At 43.3% G+C, this 15,831-nt stretch overlaps 1 protein-coding gene and 1 long non-coding RNA gene across 6 annotated transcripts in view; one reads left to right on the top strand and one right to left on the bottom strand.

Moving 5' to 3' along the window:
• MARCH10 (membrane associated ring-CH-type finger 10) overlaps positions 1-15,831 on the top strand; it is a 110,490-nt gene that overhangs the window by 68,335 nt on the left and 26,324 nt on the right. For all 5 annotated transcript variants that reach the window (XM_025362208.1, XM_025362206.1, XM_025362207.1 and 2 more), the window contains one exon: positions 4,457-5,858. In XM_025362208.1, the coding sequence (XP_025217993.1) occupies positions 4,457-5,858 (1,402 nt within the window). The remainder of the gene's footprint in view (positions 1-4,456; positions 5,859-15,831) is intronic.
• LOC112609446 overlaps positions 3,868-15,831 on the bottom strand; it is a 33,416-nt gene continuing 21,452 nt past the window's right edge. The window contains exon 3 of the long non-coding RNA XR_003116204.1: positions 3,868-5,703. This is a non-coding gene — a long non-coding RNA (uncharacterized LOC112609446). The remainder of the gene's footprint in view (positions 5,704-15,831) is intronic.

Raw genomic sequence — 15,831 nt, 5'->3', positions numbered from 1 at the left:
TTTTAGAGACTTGTACTTTTAAGTAAATGAGGGGCGTGTACCTTAAAATGAAACAGCTTTAAAAGCAAATTGTATGATCCTAGGGTTTTGGGGTTTTTTTTCCTCCAGGAGAGGCTGCTGGGAAAAGGGGAAGGTGGGGTGGGGAGGGTATCTTTTTCTCTCCCATAACTCCATGAGTGTGACCGGTTTTGAGTGGACATCAGCTGTACAGCTGCTCCAGAGGGCATTTGGGTGGTGGATGGCATTTGGGTGGTGGACGGCATTTGGGTGGTGGACGGCGTCTGGGTGGTGGAGGGCGTCTGGGTGGTGGAGGGCAGGGGTTGAGGAAGGCAGAGAAGCAGATCTGCAGCTCTAGGGCATGTCCCACCTCGCCATTGTTCCCACTTACTTCCTGGGATGGGGAGGATGTGTGTCTGTGAGTGACAGGCTGCTCACCTCCCACAGAGATCTTCTCCCCTCTGACCCAGAACGCTGAACTCAGCAAGATCACAATGTGTGAGAAATACACAACATTGGAACGAATCTATGCTTTATTCCCAAACACTGGTTTGGTGTATCACCCCCTTGGGACTCATGGAAAGCAACACCTCACAGTCAACCTGGCCATGGACCCATTCTTTCTCTTAGAAAACCACTGAGTATCACATTATGTCATGACCAATGAACACAATTCCCTTTGTTTTATTTTTTTATTGTATTTTTTTAATCGTATTTGTTTATTTTGAGGCAGAGTCTTCCTCTGTTACCCAGGCTGGAGTGCAGTGGCACCATCTCGACTCACTGCAACCTCCACCTCCCGGGTTCAAGCGATTCTTCTGCCTCAGCCTCCCGAGTAGCTGGAATTACAGACATGCGCCACCACGCCCGGCCTTTTTTTTTGTATTTTTGTATTTTTAGTGGAGACGGGGTTTCTCTATGTTGGTCAGGCTGGTCTTGAACTCTTGACCTCAGGTGATCCGCCCGCCTCAGCCTCCCAAAGTGCGGGGATTACAGGCATGAACTACCGCACCCAGCAAGAACTATCTCTTGATAAGAGAACCTTGGGTTATAAATTCAAATGCCTTCAGGGAGCAGGTGGATATAGCAGGACAGATGCGTAACGGGTTATGGAGCCTGTGGTAAGCTACAATATACATGTTCCACCTAAAGGTAATAAACTCATTGTTCAAATACTGAGCCATGGCCAGGCATGATGGGTCATGCCTATAATCCCAGCACTTTGGGAGGCCAAGGTGGGAGGATTGCTTGAAGCCAGAGGTTCGAGACCAGCCTGGGCAACAAAGCAAGACTCCGTCTCTAGAAAAAAAGTTTAAAATTAGCTAGGTGTGGTGGCATGTACCTGTAGTCCCAGCTACTCAGGAGGGTGAGGCAGGAGGATCGTTTGAACCTACAACTGTACTCCAGCCTGGGTGACAGAGCAAGACCCTCTTTCTAAAATAAATAAAAAAGAAAGAAAGAAGAAAAGAGGCTGAGCCAAAGCACAATTGCAGGATGAAAACAGCCCTGGGGTCTTGAGTATGCAACCTACCCCTGAATTCCAGAACAATAGCAACGATCATCTGAGTTTGGGATTATGGGGGATTTTTATTTTCTTCTTTATCCTCTTCAATAGTTTCCAAATTTTCTCCAATGATCATAAACCACTTTTATAACCAGAGCGAACCAAGTTAAAAGTGTACGGCTCTTGGAATGTAGGAAACTATTGGTCAAGCACACCAAGAAGTCGAGACCAAAAGCATAGTCTCAGGGCAGACAGATGCTTGTTCTGGTTTCATTCTGTTGCCCTAGAACTCCTGGAGATGGCAGGCACTTCACTCACAGCTGGAGCCCAGGGCCTCAGAGAAGCATTTGCAGCATCTGCAGGGCCTGGTCTATGAATAGCACGTCCCTGGCATACCAATGTGCCTGTCTATTCCCAGCCCTAGAGCTCCTGAAATCTGCTCTCTATTTGATAGACATAAAAAAAAAAAAAATAAGGTTAAAATAGCATAAATTGAGAATGGCACAGTCTGCCACCTTTAGGGGAAAAACACACACACACACACACACACACACACACACACACTGCAGAGAAGCTCTGACTGAATTTTTAAAGAGGAAGACCATTGTGGTGACAAGGCAAGGGTGAAGATGCTCCCCCTGCCTGTTTCAGGAATCTGCAGGAGCCGCAGCACCGCACATACCCTGGGACTTCTCCTGCCCCTCAGGCCAGCATCACCCCGTGACAACTCGGTGGCCTCTATGAGATGAGCTTAATGGCTCCCGTTGAGCTTCCAGTTTCTGTTTTTCAAAAGCGGCCCTTGCTGATTCTTTTGCCCATTGGGTGTTTTCCCTCACGGGGGTGGGTCATGTGTGTTCAGGGAATGACCGGAAGTTTCCGGTTCCAGCACTGTGAGCGCACCTCTGAAGCCCTCCACCAAATTCAAAACAAAAAGTCACCAGCCAGAGCCCGCACTGCCAACTCCTCTAGATCCCTTTTCTATTTTATTGATTTATGTATTTATTTATTTATTTATTTTTTAGACGGAGTCTCACTCTGTTGCCCAGGCTGGAGTGCAGTGGTACGATCTGGGCTCACTGCAACCTCTGCCTCCCGGGTTCAAGCGATTCTCCTGTCTCAGCCTCCCAAATAGCTGGGATTACAGGTGCCCACCACCACGCCCGGCTGATTTTTGTAGTTTTAGTAGAGATGGGGTTTCACCATGTTGTCCAAGCTGGTCTTGAACTCCTGACCTTAAGAGATCTGCCTACCTCGGCCTTTCAAAGCGCTGGGATTACAGGTGTGAGCCACCACCCCCAGCCTCCTTTTCTATTTTAAAAAATGATCAGGAGAATTCAGTTGCTTGCGTAGAAGCATTTGTTCCCCAAAATGGGGTTCGGCCCAGTCTGGGATGGCCTCGCCACCAGCTCCAGTGCTGTAGTTCCACAGCCAGATGCTCAAAGCATCCTTGAATTGCTGCTGCATCTCTAACTGGGGTTTATAAAACCCAGGAGAGGCCTGAGAGGAGAGCTTAGCTGATTTCTAGAAGAGCTGATGAGTCAAGATTCATACTGCGTTGCTGAGTGTCCCAAGCAGTTAACAATAAAAGAAGCTGCCCAAGTGCTGGGATATTAGAGACTCACACTGGTGCCACCCTGTGAGCAGCCTCAATTAAAGTGAGCCAGCACTGACTTGGCCCTTGGCGGTGCCCGATGCTCTGAGGATTTGCATTTCACCAGCCCGAGCTGTTATCAACACAGACCTTCCAGGGCCCATGGAGTCCCGTCCACTCTATAGGGTGAATCGCTTTAGAAATGGAATGATAAAAAGAGCAGCATCTCATCAGATCCCACACAATAGCAGAGAGGAGAACAAAGCTGGGGGGAGGCCGATGTCAGGAGGGAATAAAGGTAAGTGACATCAGAGAAGTACTGTCAGCTTCCTTCTCACATTGAGAGGGTAAAAGACCCTCAACAGCACACACACACTATGACGAATTCAATGGATTTTCGTTTTCACAAGGAAATTGGAAGGCCTGGCAGCTTTTTAAGGGCTAACAGGGTAGTAGTTAAGAACACAAACCCTAGTATCGAGCAGGCGTGGGTTCAAATGTTCATTCCATCACTTACTAGAAATAGGATCTTGGGCTAGTTATGTGACTGCTCTAAGCCTTGGTACCCTCAGTTTTAATGTTGTATGATTGTGTTACCTATTTCACAGGGTTGTGAGGCTTAAGTGTGTGTGTGTGTGTGTGACAGAGAGAGAGAGAGACAGTTAGCATGGTTCTGACCAGTTTAGTGATTCCGTGTAGGAATTTATAGTAGGGATTCTAGGGTAGCTAGAAGTTACATAATTGACCTGGGGCTAGTGACAAAGAGAAGATATGATTTCATGAGAGATTTATAATTTTTATTTTCACTAAATAGTAAACATGACCAAAATCCCCAGTGTGCCTGAGTGCCAGCTCCTATAGCCTTCCTCCTGATCTGCCAAGACATATTGTACTTCTCTTAAGTTCTTGTAAAGCTGCGTGGGAAGCAGGGTGTCATAAATGTACGTTGAATGAATTTGGATGAGAAAGGACTGGTGGTTGTTGTAGAAGTCATTGCCAGAGTGCTGCTTTTCCCTTTCAGCACGTATGGAACAAAAGCCAGTATTTAGCGTGAGGTTTGCCCATCGTCAGTCCTGACTGGCTGGGGTTGGGCCAGTCTTCTGGGACCTTCTGCTGAAAGAATCTGTATCCTCAGGGTCACCCCATTTCCCTAGGACCACAGGTGTACAAAAGAGAATGTGGGGCAGTAAAATGAAGCGTGCTGGGCTCTGCTCCTCTTGTACCTCCAGCCATTTTGACCATGCCTATTTTCTTCTCTAGGTCTTGTTTGTTGCATTTAAAGGGCAATTTTGTGCTTAGTACTAGAGGCCTTTCATCCATGGGCCCTTTTACTGGAATAATAAATGTGTCTTTTCTCAATGCAGATCAAGTAGTTCAACAAGGAGACCTGATGTGTAACACTAAGCTGAAGAAGCCAACTCGAGAGAGAAGAAACTTGGTCCCATCGTCACAGCCAGTGATTGAGAACCCCCCTGATAGACGCAAAAAAGGAGACCCGAGTGCTCCTTCCCAGAGTGAGCTGCATCCAGCCCTGCCCCAGGCCTTCCAAGGAACAAATAGTCCTCAAGTATTGAGTGAGTTCTTGGGGCCACCACTCACACCCACCACCGTAGGAGGGCCAAGAAGGGCATCATTTAGGTTCCGAGATGAAGACTTTTATTCCATTTTGTCATTGAACAGCGGAAGAGAAAGCGATGACACTGAAGAGGAAACCCAGGCTGAAGAATGTCTGTGGGTTGGTATGCATTCACCCCGTTCTCCTTCCCATCACAAAAGAAGTAGATTTGGAAGGACATCGACTCCTCAGGCCAAAAATAAAAATTTTGAAGAAAACGCTGAAAATTGCAGAGGTCATTCTTCAAGAAGAAGTGAGCCCAGACATGGCTCATTGAGAATAAGCAATGCAATGGAGCCAGCAACAGAATGGCCTTCTGCTGGGCAAAAGTTGTCCCAAGACTCCAGGCTGCCTGATAGGGAATCTGCTAAAGAGAAAGACAGAGGTGGCAGTGAACATGCGAAAAAGAGCCCCCTTTCATGGGATACCAAATACAAGCCCAGACAAGAGGATGGTGTCAATGCTGAAAATGCATGGAGTGACTGTATTTCTGTGGAGCATAGGCCTGGCACCCATGATTCTGAAGGATACTGGCAAGACTATTTAAGCAGTTCTCAAAATTCTCTTGACTACTTTCTTTCTGGCAGACCAACATCTCCAGGATCATCAGTGAATTCATCCTATAACTCTGCTGTATCATTCATGCATTCTGCTCTGAGAGATGATATTCCGGTAGACTTGTCAATGTCATCGACTTCAATTCACAGCTCAGACTCAGAGGGAAACTCAAGGTTTCATGTTCGCCGACCACTGTCTCCCATTAGAAATAGGAATCCATCTGCCAGTGCCGAAAACCACAATTATTTCCCAGTAAACAGTGCACACGAATTTGCTGTCAGGGAAGCAGAAGATATTACTTTAACAAGTCAACCTCAGGAGGCTCCATTATATACAGATCTCTTACTAAATCCACAGGGCAGTTTGTCCTTAGTGGATTCTTCCAACTCCTCTCCATCAAGAATAAACTCAGAAGGCTATTTTCGTGTGTCTGAGTCCCTGCAAGAAAATATACCATTTACTTTCTTTGCAGTGTCTGATTTCCCAAATCAAAATGAGAATGGGAACAGGATGGCAGCCTTTGGTTTCACAGATGAAAAGGAAACCAGTAAGATAAAGGCAGACCCTGAGAAACTCAAGAAATTGCAAGAAAGGTGAGGACTTTTCATAATTATATGTTTTTTCCACTTTCCCAAGGCCGAAATTAGCATTGCTTTCATTAGAAAGCCATGGGAATTTTAAGTCATAAATGGGTCCTTTGTTGACATTTTAGTGGTTGCTTATTTTGAGAAAATTGTCTCTGTTTTGTTGCTCTTAAAAACATATGTATTTATAAAGAAAATCTGGTGTTCCTGATGAGTTTCTTCCATATTCTCGAAGTGTTTTTTTCCTTGAATACCACACCTTCAAGGTAAGTTTGCTGGGTATAAGGACCTCCGACTGCTTCACAGGGCTTGTTCTTCTCTCCAGCAATGAAGAACCAAGATTTTTTAGGAAAAGGTTGCTATCTCCCTAGAGAATGAACCATTCAGCACTTGAAGTTCGCAGCTCTCCCTTACCGGACTTACCCCAAATCCAACCAACAGTTCTAGAATTCGAACCTTGCGAACTAAAAGACTGTTCTCAGTTACCATAGTTACCTCAGTTCTCTCAAGGGCCACGCTGGGGTAACCGCTGCTTGTATTTTATGTGCTCTTTCTCATGCATGAGAGAGAAATAAGATCTTTTTTGAATTGCCCTTTTCTTTGATCTTTCCTTTTTTGTGAGATGACGTGGGGATATTTCACAGCTATGAAATGTGATACTTTGTAAAGCCATCATTAAACACCATGTCAGGATTCTACCATTTCATTTATGATAGGTGTTTACCATGCTCTGATCTTGGCTTACTGATCTGGAAATTGATTCTTGGAATCTGAGCCCTCTTTGTGTATATTAGCATGACTCATGTGGGCCATGAATTACAAATGTAAAAACCGGAGGAAAATGGAACATAGAATGCATACATATTCCTATTAATAAATATCATTTATCCAACTCCAGTAATGAAGTAACTTTCTAGTTAGCAGTACCTTTTCTTTTCCACATTAAGCTACCAGAAGACTGACCCACGGTTAAGGGGCCAGAGATCTTACACCCACCAATCACCACCTCCCCAGAAATACAGCTTCAGACCTACTTGTCAGAAGTCTAAATTTCTACCATCCCAAAGTGATGCCCTTGAGCTAAAAATAATTTCTTTGAAAATGCATTCACTTCCAGGCACAGTCTTGCATTAAACAGCTACTATTCATGTACCTATTAATAGTTTATCCAGACACTCTCTTTTTTCTGTATATAATAAACTTTATGCTTTTCCTATTATTTCAAATTTGTTCCTTTTGGGAAATATTAAAAATGCAGACTGAAAAGAAAAATCACCTGTAACCCTATCATCCAAAGACAAACAATTAAAAATATTGTTTCTAGTCTTTTATCTGCATATAAATGCAATTTTTAGTATCTGTTCATAGTTTTATAACATGCCTTATTTTAATATTTAATCCTATTTCTCAATCACACTTTTTAAAAATTTTCCCTCAGTTAGCTATCTTAATACATATAAATTAATACCTAACATAGGTACACTTCAGAGAATTTTTAAAACACACACATCACACACAAACCCAGACATCCCTGTGCCCACCGTCCAGCTAACAAACAGAACATTCCTCACACACTGGAGCCCTCCTGAGCCCCTCACCCACCCTATCTTCTCGTCATGCCACCTTCAGCTCCCCACACCCACCCTGACCATTCCTTTTGCGTTTCGTTGTGTTGTGTTTTGGGGTTTTTTGCTTTGAGCTTTTACCATATGTTTAGATGTTTTTTGTTTTTTTTCTTGAGACAGAGTCTGACTCTGTCTCCCAGGCTGGAGTGCAGTGGCGTGATCTAGACTCACTGCAACCTCCACCTCTCTGGTTCAAGCGTTTCTCATGCCTCAACCTCCCATGTAGCTGGGATTACAGGTGCGCACCACCACGCCCAGCTAATTTTTGTATTTTTAAGTAGAGGCAGGGTTTCACCATGTTGGCCAGGCTGGTCTCAAACTCTTGATCTCAAGCAGTCCACCCTCCTTGACCTCCCAAAGTCCTGGATTACAGGCATAAGCCACTGCGCCCAGCCAGTTTTTCTAAACAATATGTTGTATATATTTATGAACTCTGAGGAAGTGTTTGACTCTGTAGAAATAGAATCTCTATTCTTCTGTGACTTGCTTTTTCCTCTTACATCCTTAGTGAGATGCATCCTTATTGATATATTTGGCTTTAGTTTATTCTTTTCACACTACAAGGTATTCTGTCATATGGACATACCACAATTTAGCCATTCTGTCAATGGACATTCGGGTCCTTTATTGTTTTCTGCAAATGATGCTGCATGAACCTTCTTCTTTTTTTTTTTTTTTTTTTTTTTTTTTTGAGACAAGAGTCTCGCTCTGTTGCCCAGGCTGGAGTGCAGTGGCATGATCTCTGCTCACTGCAAGCTCTGCCTCCCGGGTTCACGCCATTCTCCTGCCTCAGCCTCCCGAGTAGCTGGGACTACAGGTGTCTGCCACCATGCCTGGATAATTTTTTTTTTGTATGTTTAGTAGAGATGGGGTTTCATCGTGTTAGCCAGGATGGTCTCGATCTCCTGACCTCGTGATCCGCCCGCCTCGGCCTCCCAAAGTGCTGGGATTACAGGCGTGAGCCACCGCGCCCGGCCTGCATGAACATTCTTGTAAATGTCTCGTGGCTCATGTGGAAGAGTTCTCTGGGATCTTGCCTAGGAGTGGAAGAGCTGGGCTGGTGGGCTGGTGGGCTCGTGGTGAACACATTTTCCACTGTACTAAATAATGCCAATTTAGTGTCAAACCAGTCATGTCTAATGTTATACATCCTTGACAACATTCGTATTGATTGGCTTTTCAAATTTGCCAGTCTGATGGGAATAAAATGATATTGTAGCTTTAGTTTGCATTTTCATTTTCATGACTTAATGAAGTTAGGCATTTTATATGCTCTTTTAAATATTAAATGACCATTTGTGTTTTCCATTCTGTGAAATATTAATGTCTTCATTTTTTTGTAGAGATGGGGTCTCATTATGTTGCCCAGGCTGGTCTCAAACTTTTGGCGTCAAGCAATCCTCCCACCTCAGCATCCCAAAGTGCTGGGATTACAAGCGTGAGCCACTTTGCCTAGCCAAATATCTATGTCTTTTGCTCATTTCTCTTTTAGAGTATTTATATATTTTTTTTAAATACCTTTATATCTTTGGCATATTAATTTAATCTTTCAACAGTTGTGTGTTGGAAATATCTTTTCCCAATTTGTAGTTTGTCTTTTTCTTTATGATGTCTTTTTTTTTTTTGAAGACTGAGTCTCGCTCTATTGCCCAGGCTGAAGTGCAGTAGCGTGATCTTAGTTCACTGCAACCTCTGCCTCCCGGGTTCAAGTGATTCTCCTGCCTCAGCCTCCCCAGTAGCTGGGATTACAGGCGTGTGCCACCACACCCAGCTAATTTTTGCATTTTTGTTAGAGGTGGGGTTTCACCATGTTGGCCAGGCTGGTCTCGAACTCCTGACCTCAAGCGATCCGCCCGCCTCGTCCCCTCAAAGTGCTGGAATTACAGGCATGAACCACTGAGCCCGGCCCCATCTTCTTTTTGGATTGCAATTTGTATCTTGTTGTCTTGTTTAAGAAATCCTTCTCTTAACCTGGTATCATTATGCTATTCTTCCTATTTTCTTGTAAAGTTTCTAGCTTTGTATTTAGGACTTAATGTGAAATGGATTTGGACTTAAATGTGAAGTGGTTCTTAATATGTGATGTGAAGTAAGCTTTATTTTTTTCCCCCTTATGAATATGAAATATGCCAGTGTTTGGGATATTTCCCTGTTGATCCGCACAGCCACCTCTCCTTTGGAACATGCCTCAACAGGCCCCGGTTTCAGGGCTCTCTATTCTGTTCGATTGGTCTTTCGTTGTCTTTCCCTAACCTAATACCATTCTGTCTTAATGCCTGCAGCTTTTATAACTTTTGATATGTGATGATGTAAGCCTCCTTCCCTACTTTTGTAAAGAGTCCTTGACTGTACACTTAAGAATCTACTTGTTGGGATTTTTATTGGAATTGCATTTAATCTATAGAATATTCTGGGAGAATTGACATCTTTGCGATATTGACTTTTTCTTTGATAAACATGGAATATCTCTACTTTTGTTTGTGTCTTCTTTAATGTCTTTCAGTATAGTTTTGCGGTTTTATTCATAAAAGTCATTTATCCCTTGGTTCTTTTATTTGTTGTTGTTTGCTATTGAAACAGTATTTTAAATTCTAATTTTAACTCTTTGTTGCTAAGATGTAGAAATCCAACTGACTATATGTTTTCTCTGTATTTTTGCCAAAATACAAAATAATTTCAACTGTGAAAAATATTAGTAGTTTGATTTCTTTCTTTCCAAACCCTATGCTTTTTAATCCTTTTCTCATCTTACAGTGTTACGTCAATTTTTTTGAGGGCTGTTTGTATTAAATGTGTCTATTATGATTTGATCAGTCTCCTTTTTTGAGTACATCCATAATTAATTACTTAGAAAAACTTCCTAAATGTGTAACTGCTGATGAAAGGAACGCAGAGTCTTCAGGTTCTTAATGTATACTGTCAAATTGTGCTTCAGGAAAGTTCTACACGTTAGCAATTTCACCACCACCTTATGAGGGTCCTCTTTCTCCATGCCCTTTCCAGTTCCAGGAATTTCTATGCTTTTTAATGTTTGTCATTAGGAATTCTTGGCTGGGCACAGTGGCTCACTCCTGTAATCCCAGCACTTTGGAAGGCTGAAGTGGGTGAATCGCTTGAGGTCAGGAGTTTGAGAACAGCCTGGTCACCATGATGAAACCCCGTCTCTACTAAAAATACAAAAATTAGCTGGGCGTGGTGGCGCACACCAGTGGTCACAGCTACTTGGGAGGCTGAAGTGGGAGAATCTCTTGAACCCAGGAGGCGGAGCTTGCAGTGAGCTGAGATGGCCCTACTGCACTCCAGCCTGGGCAACAGAGCGAGACTCCATCTCAAAAAAAAAAAAAGAAAAACAGAGTAATTCTTTGTCAAATATTTTACAGATACTTTTTTACTTTTCCCATTTTATTTACTTTACATTTTATGTATATATTTTTGATGTAGTGGAATTTTAACATTACTTACAATCAAATCTGTCAGTATTTTCCTATACTGCTTTCGCATTTGGTGCCATGCTTAGAAACTCCAATGCTCACTCAGACATCCATAATTATTTTTGTCTAGTATCATTATATTCTCCTTTCATATATCGTAGTGGTTAGAAACATGGGTTTTGCTGTCTTATGGTTCTAGATTTCATTCCTGATTCTACCAACTATTAGCTGTATGATTCTGGCAGGTTCCTTCACTGCTTTTTTTTTTTTTTTTTTTTGAGACGGAGTCTCGCTCTATTGCCCAGGCTGGAGTCAGTGGCACGATCTTGGCTCACTGCAAGCTCCACCTCCTGGGTTCAAGCGATTCTCCTGCCTCAGCCTCCCGAGTAGCTGAGATTACAGGTGCCCACCACCATGCACGGCTAATTTTTGTATTTTTAGTAGAGACAGAGTTTCACCATATTGGACAGGCTGGTCTCGAACTCCTGACTTGTGATCCATCTGCCTCAGCCTCCCAAAGTGCTGGGATTATAGGCGTGAGCCACCGCACCCAACCAGTTTCCTTCATTTCTAAAAATCTGTTTTTCCATCCAGAAAACAGAAATAGCAATGTATACTCCTCAAAGAACAGTGAAAACTAAATGAGGTTTTAAACACTTATGTGTGTCATAGACTATCCAGTATACAGTAGGCACTTAATACCTGGTAGCTATACTTAAATTCATATGGAATATATTTTGGTGTATGGTATTAGATGGGATTCTAAGGTCTTTTTAAAAACGTTTATCCCGTTAATCCACAATCATTCTATCCTTTCCTTACTAATTTAAAATGCTTTCTTTGGCATACACTATCCTTATCAGTCTGTTTTTGGACTTTCACTTCTGTTCTATTAATCTGCCTGAAATGTTCCATCAATTATACACATTTATTGTTGATTTATGGTTTGGTGTTTTTTTTTTTTTTGAGACGAAGTATCACTCTGTCACCCAGGCTGGAGTGCAGTGGCACGATCTCGGCTCACTGCAACCTCCACCACTCAGGTTCAAGCGATTCTCCTGCCTCAGCCTCCTGAGTAGCTGGGATTACAGGCAGGTGCCACCTCACCCGGATAATTTTTGTATTTTTAGTAGAGACGGAGTTTCACCGTGTTGGTCAGGCTGGTCTCAAACCCATGACTTCATGAGCCGCCCGCCTCGGCCTCCCAAAGTGCTGGGATTACAGGTGTGAGCCACCGCACCTGGCTGATTTATGGTTTTTAAAAAATATTTGATGGCTAGGCATGATGGCTCATGCCATTAACCCCAGTGCTTTGAGAGGCCAAGGTGGGAGGATCACCTGGGGCCAGGAGTTCAAGACCAGCCTGGACAACATGGCAATACCCTATATCTACAAAAATATATATATTCTCTGGGTGTAATGACATATATCTGTAGTCCCAGCTACTCTAGAGGCTGAGGCAGGAGGATCCCTTGAGCCCAGGAGGTCGAGTCTATAGTGAGCTATGATCACTGCACTTCAGACTGGGTGACAAAGTGAGAACCTGTCTCTAAAAATATATATATGTATATATTTATACATATATATTTATATGTGTATACATATATATTTCTATATATACACATATAGATTAAATATATTTTTAGTATAATTATCTATAATATATATCATCTATATGTAAATATATATAAAATCTCTTTGTTACCCTCTTTTCAAAATTTTTTATTGCCCATCCGAATTTAATTATATTATGATCTCAGAAAATATGAACAGTATTTTTTGTGCCCTAATACATATTCAATACTTATAAATATGCTATGGCATTAGAAAAGGTTGTACATTCCCTCTTCTCTCTTTGTTGGCATATATATATAAAATACATATGTTAAAATCCTTCAGGCCAGGCACGGTGGCTCACACCTATAATCCCAACCCTTTGAGAGGCCAAGGTGGGCAGATTCCTTGAGCTCAGTAATTCGACACCAGCCTGGGCAACATGGCAAAAGCCCGTCTCTACAAAAAATAAAAATAAAAAAATAGCCGGGGGTGGTGGCATGTGCCCGTGGTCCCGGCTACTTGAGAGGCTGAGGTGGGAGGATCACGTGAGCCCAGGAGGCGACAGAGGCTGCAGTGAGCCAAGATCTTGCCACTGCACTCCGGCCTGGAAAACAGAGTGAGACCCTGTCACAAAAACAAACAAACATAAAAAAACCCTTCATACTTTATTCTTTTCCATTGAGTTTGTCAATTTCTAAAAGAGATTGATTAAAATCCCCCAGTATGATTTGGATTTGCCCATTCTCCTTTGCATGTATAAGAATTTTGCTTTTATTTCGTGCATTAAAGCTCATGGCTGATCTCTTCTTGGTGGATCGATCAATATCTAGCTTTAGACTTTTAGCCTGAATTATATTTTGTCTATTAATATTGTTTCACCTGGAATTTTTTATTTTGTTAATCACATTTTTTTAAATCCCCAGAAATCCTCCTTATCTCTCGTTGTTCCTTTTACATAGCAGCTGCCAATAGCCTCTGAATCCTCCTGAGAATTACCTCCTCCCTTCATTAAACAATTCATTTCCTCTAGAGTCAGCTGACTTATTTTCCTTGTCCCCTCTCATTCATGCTGGTGGTTTCCACATGTGACAGATGGCCCCCAGTTGTTTTATGAAGGAAGGAATGGGTGGTTTAGTAGAGAGAGGTGGCCAGCATGCTGTCCCCAGCAATTGTGTGCTTTTTCTCCTCTGAGATCCACTTTCCTGAATGGGAGGTTTTTGTGTAATTGAATGTCATTCATGAACTTTTTGAAAAACTTTGACCTGTGGCCAGGCGCGGTGGCTCACTCCCCACAGTCCCAGTACTTTGGGAGGCTGAGACAGGATTGCTTGAGGCCAGAACTTTGAAACAAGTCCTGGCGACATAGGAGACCCTGTTTCTAAGAAAAAATTAGCTGGGTGTGGTGGCGTGCACCTGTGGTCACAGCTACTTGGGAGGCTGAGGTGGGAGGATCAATTGAACACAGGAGCTCGAGGTTGCAGTGAGCTATGATTGCCACTGGGCATCAGAGTGAGACCTGTCTCTAACAAAACAAAAAACTTTGACCTTTATGGAGAGTTCCCTTTCTTTGGAATACAATGACAGAATGTTCCCCTGGGAGAGGCACTGTGCTGCCTGCATCACAGGGTATCTGAAAGTGGGCAGCAGCTGGTCCCCTCGTGCTGAAGCAGTTTTTGAGTTCGTACCCTCCCATCCCCTACACTGGTGCAGCCCAAGCCTGGAATTTCCCTGGGTCTGCCCTTCCCTTCTCGATGCTTCTGTGAGAATGCCTTGGTTTGCCATTTCCTTTCCTCTAGTCAATATCATCATATCTTCATCAACTTTCCAAGAATTCCTCATTTCTGGCCTGCTTGTTTTCCAGCACTATTGTGGATTCATTCTATTTAATTTTCTTTTTTTGTCTTTTTAAGAGATTTGTGTGGGAAAGGAGACTGATGGGGGTGCCTAGCCTGCTATCTTGAGCTAATCCTAAAAGCAGTCTCAATTCTGTAAAACAATATGTGCACAGAAGTAATACCAGAGGCTAGTACACCAAACGATATTTTTTTCTTTTCTTTTTTTGAGACAAGGTCTCGCTGTGTTGCCCAGGCTGGGCTTGAACTCCTGAGCTCAAGCCATCCTCCTGCCTCAGCTTCCCAAAGTGCTAGGATTACAGGTGTGCGCCACTGTTCCCAGCCAGACTCAACTATTAACAAGCAGTTACTTTGGGGTATTGATTTTCTGCTTGATTCTCCTTTTCTTTTCTGTGCTTTTCTGTCTCTTCTTCACTTTTATTTGTTAAAAAAAAAAATTTTTTTTTTTTGCAAAGTAAGGTAGCCAGTGGATCCCCACTTATACCTTTGAGAAGATGGAGGACCTTAAGTTAAGAGTCGGATATTTATCAACCATAACAAGTTCACCATAGAACCCTTCCTCCTCCTGTTGAGATCAGTGATCTTCAGACCTGCATGACCATCTTAACATTCAGGTTTCTGGACCCCAGATACTGAACCAGAACCGCTAAGGGTGGAGCCCAGGAATCTGTAAAATCTCTACCGGTGAACCCGATGGTCATTTATTTTCTATTGGAAACCACTGATTTAGAGCACTTCTTTCCAAATGCAAATCCCTCGTACTTGCCCAAATTAAAAATCTTCTAGGTCAGGTGCTGTGGCTCACGCCTCTAATCCCAGCACTTTGAGAGACCAAGGCAGGCGGATCACCTGAGGTCAAGGGTTTGAGACCAGCATGGCCAAAATGGTGAAACCCTATCGCTACTAAAAATACAAAAATTAGCCTGGTGTAGTGGTGCATGCCTGTAATCCCAGCTACTCAGGAGGCTGAGGCAGGAGAATCGCTTGAAGCCGGCAAAGGTTGCAATGAGCTGAGATTGAGCCACTGCACTCCAGCCTGGGTGACAGAGCGAAACTCCATCTCAAAACAAACAACAACAACAACAACAAATCTTCTACCACTTTTCTGCCTACCTTCTCAAACTTTCAAGGTCTCCCTCTAGTTTATCTTCACCAGTTGGAGCACTCACTCCCATGTACACATGTTCTTCCTAATTACTTATGAAAATATGGAAACTGGCCGGGCGCGGTGGCTCAAGCCTGTAATCCCAGCACTTTGGGAGGCCGAGATGGGCGGATCACGAGGTCAGGAGATCGAGACCATCCTGGCGAACACAGTGAAACCCCGTCTCTACTAAGAAATACAAAAAATAGCCGGGCGAGATGGCGGGCGCCTGTAGTCCCAGCTACTCGGGAGGCTGAGGCCGGAGAATGGCGTGAACCCGGGAGGCGGAGCTTGCAGTGAGCTGAGATCCGGCCACTGCACTCCGGCCTGGGCGACAGAGCGAGACTCCGTCTCAAAAAAAAAAAAAAAAAA

This window comes from Theropithecus gelada, chromosome 16, assembly GCF_003255815.1.
Source record: "Theropithecus gelada isolate Dixy chromosome 16, Tgel_1.0, whole genome shotgun sequence".
NCBI lineage: Eukaryota > Metazoa > Chordata > Mammalia > Primates > Cercopithecidae > Theropithecus > Theropithecus gelada.
The sequence above is the reverse complement of the archived record's forward strand: the minus strand, read 5'-3'. Positions and strand labels throughout refer to the sequence as shown.